Source organism: Halyomorpha halys, unplaced genomic scaffold, assembly GCF_000696795.3.
Source record: "Halyomorpha halys isolate HHAL.00 unplaced genomic scaffold, Hhal_1.1 Scaffold966.1, whole genome shotgun sequence".
In the NCBI taxonomy this organism is placed as follows: Eukaryota; Metazoa; Arthropoda; class Insecta; order Hemiptera; family Pentatomidae; genus Halyomorpha; species Halyomorpha halys.
Window position 1 is genome coordinate 212805 of NW_027114821.1, and position 3379 is coordinate 216183.

A 3379-nucleotide genomic window follows, 5' to 3' on the forward strand; every position below is an offset into this window, starting at 1 on the left:
TTTTTTTTACCTCCTTTATTGTAAATATATATATAAAACAATATTAATATATACCTAAGTATATAAACATGTAACTGGTGCCCTTCCTTTGCCATATGGCATTATAAGGGGTTGGGCTGGGTCCGCTGAAGGTGGAGGTTACAATATTGGCCCAGGAGCCCTGGCCGGGGGGGTACAAAGAACGGGGAGGGCCACTCCACTGGGGGATAAAAGGTGAGATGGGTTAAGATGACTTCAGGCTGCAGAGCCTGAAGCCCTTCCCTCGGTGAGGACGTCGACCAAGGGGACAGTGCTTTGCCACCTCCCGGGTCTTGGTGGAGGAGCGACCTCTCTGAACAGACGGTGATCAAAAGACTTGATGAGCCTATGGCCTATGAACTCCAGCACAGAGGGGAGCTGGAGCTTATCATTAATAGCACTCTTTCTGGTTCTTTGGAGTGAAGTTACTCGGACTATTTGCCGAAGGAGGGAATTCTGGAAACTGCAGCTTTTTCAGCGTGGTCTTGAAGAGGTGTCACAGGAGCGGAGCTCCATAGAGCAGAGTCTGACAGATGATTGCTATATAAATCTTCAACTGTGAGATCTGCTGTGAAGTGAGCAGGTGGTTAAGCCTGTAGGACTTCAACCAGGCCAGTTTGAGTCTCTCCCCTAACTGGAGAAGGTAAGATGCCTGTAAAGTGCCACGCCGAGGTATAGGATGGTGCTTGAGATTTTTTGGCTTTTGCCGTCCACTATGAAGCGCTGGGGGAGTTTGCCTTTCTGAAAGGACTTGACTAAGGCATCCGTCTTCGCAGGCTTCACTCTGATGCCGTCCCTCTTAAGTGCAGTTACGATGGTAGCAGAAGCATTTTTGGCGTGTTTGAGGACTACCTTCGGACTCATGCTGGTGGCGTAGATCCCGATATTGTCTGCATAGGCTGCTATTACTGCCTCTTTGTGCTTGAGGGCAACTACTGGTGCTGTAAAAACGACGAACAGTAGAGGTTCCAGCACAGAGCCTTGAGGGACTCCGCAGGTGGTGGAGACCGGAGGCGAGAAGTCCCCGCTTACTCGTACGGCGAAAGATCTTCGGTATAGCGATAGCTTCCGATCAGTCGGCATAGAGCAGCGGGGAACTTAAACTTCTCCAGTCGGTGGAGTAGTAGCGGGTGGGACACGCTCTCGAAGGCCTGGCTGCAGTCCAGAGAGATGAAGGCCGTCGCACAGTTCTTCTTCATCTGCCCTATAGTGTGCTCTTGAAGCTTCGCCAGATGGTGTTCGTAAGCGACTCCTCACAGAAATCCAGTCTGCTGAGGGGATATAACATTGGCTTCCCTGCAGTGCTCCATAAGGTGGTGGTGTAGGAGCCGTTCGAAGACCTTGCTCATGTGGGAGTAGAGGCTGATCGGGCGGTAGTGCTCAGGCAAGTTCTTCCTTCCAGCGCCTAATGGAAAAGTTTTTTAGGGGAATTGACGAATCTGTATACCAGATCTATATGGATGATTTCCTAGTGTTCAGTAAGAATGAAGATGAACACGTGTAATATTTGCACAGCATATTCGAGATAATTAGGAAATTTGGGCTCAAACTATCAGGAGACCAATTGTCATTGGGGCAGGAACAAATACAATTTTTTGGGGCCCACAATTTCCAGGGAGGGTGTTAAACCCAACACAGATTAAGTCGTTGAATGTTTCAATCAATATTTGAACAACCAATATGACTGATCCAAGGTCATGTTTCTGTCTCTGTGTTACCAAGCTCTAGGTCGGAAGGAGCAAATTAGATAACTATAACTATCTATCTGATCATCGAAAGGTCTATTGGCTATGCCATAAATCCCAGACTTGCAATGATAGTACCTGATACTTTCAATGTGTCACATTTTTGCATACCTACTTGATAGCAGTATCAGTGACTTATGCATTCTAACCCATTTCTAGCTTTTATTGTTACCATCATTTCTCTGTATATGTTTATATGTCTTTATTTAAAATGTATTCAAATACTTGTCCTGAATTTTTGTGTTTATTTGTTTATTTTAGGTAGCACCATTAAGACTTCTTCTGATTTCAAATCTAATAACTACTTTCCTCCGCATGAAGTAAAAAAAGATAGTGAAACTACATTAGTTTCTCCTTATAGTCCAGATTCTAATTTTGATGCTGAACCTGTAGATTCTACCCAACATGCATATCCTGGGCAAACTGATGAGCTTAAAGTGTATGTACCACCGAAGCTTCAAAAGCATTATAAGGCAGACATTGCAGAAACCGAATCAATTCAATCAAACAGTAACACACCTTATGGATTAGTAGATGCTCTATCAGCTGAAACTTTTCATCATGGTCATTCATTTCTGAAATCAGCTGCGGCTAATAATTTTCAGATTATTAATGTTAGTCAGGTATTATTAAGATTTCTTATGCTGTGCTTGTTAATGTTATAAATGTGATAGTTATAAAATATCCTTCATTTATTTTAATTAATTTATGTTGACTATATCAGTTTTCTTCCTTCAAGAAATATTTATTTGCCATTAAGATATATTTTAATAAGATATTTTCTTAATCATGAGAGATAGTTGACTTTGGATGACTTATATGAGGAAAAGATGGTTGGGGGGGGGGGGGGTCAAAATATAACACAAATAAGTTGAAGTAACTTATTTAATCATGCCAACGTTTCGGCTAGAATTCCTAGCCTTTATCAGGGCTAAGAACAAAACAAGGTAACAACCAATGAATACAGAAAATATAAACCGAATGACATAAAGTAAATAATTGTACAAAATGGAATTAAAGTGATGAAAGAAGTGGGAAATAAAATACATACATAGGCAACTGAAAAAAGTAGGTAAAATAACATAATTAAGGAAATAAAATAAAAATTTGAAGTTATATAATGCAAAGAAATACGAATATTTTAGTTTATTAATAGTTTAAAAATTAAAATTATGGAAAGAAATAATAAAATTGAGAGAAAGAAAATATATGTAACAAATGAGATATGTAACCATAATATTAGATAAAGAAGCAAAATATATGTTAAGTTTAACAAAAGATATGAATAGAAAAAAAAAAATGAAAACAACAATAATAATATATGGTGAACATAACTAACAACATGGGTAAGGAAAATTAAGAAAAGAATAGAAAAGGAAGGGGGGGGGGGGTAAAATAAAGATGTGGAAAAAAAAGAGAATAAAACAAAACGTACCTGTTAGCTTGAAATCTTACCGCCAAGTGGGTTCTGCGCCTTGAATGGCCTGAGACTGAGAATTAAAAAACACGTTACGGAGATGACAAAGTTTTTTTTTTTAGAGGAAACATTACAAGGGGGTAAAAAATGAATAAATAAAAAGTAGAAAATATTTAGAAGAGGAAAGAATGTGAGGGGT

General features: G+C 39.6%; 1 protein-coding gene across 5 annotated transcripts in view; it reads left to right on the forward strand.

Annotated features, from left to right (window-relative positions):
* Positions 1 to 3379, forward strand: part of LOC106687467 (uncharacterized) — a 75052-nt gene that overhangs the window by 44751 nt on the left and 26922 nt on the right. For 4 of the 5 annotated variants that reach the window (XM_067051934.1, XM_067051938.1, XM_067051935.1 and 1 more), the window contains one exon: positions 2025 to 2386. In XM_067051934.1, coding sequence (XP_066908035.1) covers positions 2025 to 2386 — 362 coding nt within the window. The remainder of the gene's footprint in view (positions 1 to 2024; positions 2387 to 3379) is intronic. The other variant, XM_067051937.1, reaches the window with a different exon arrangement.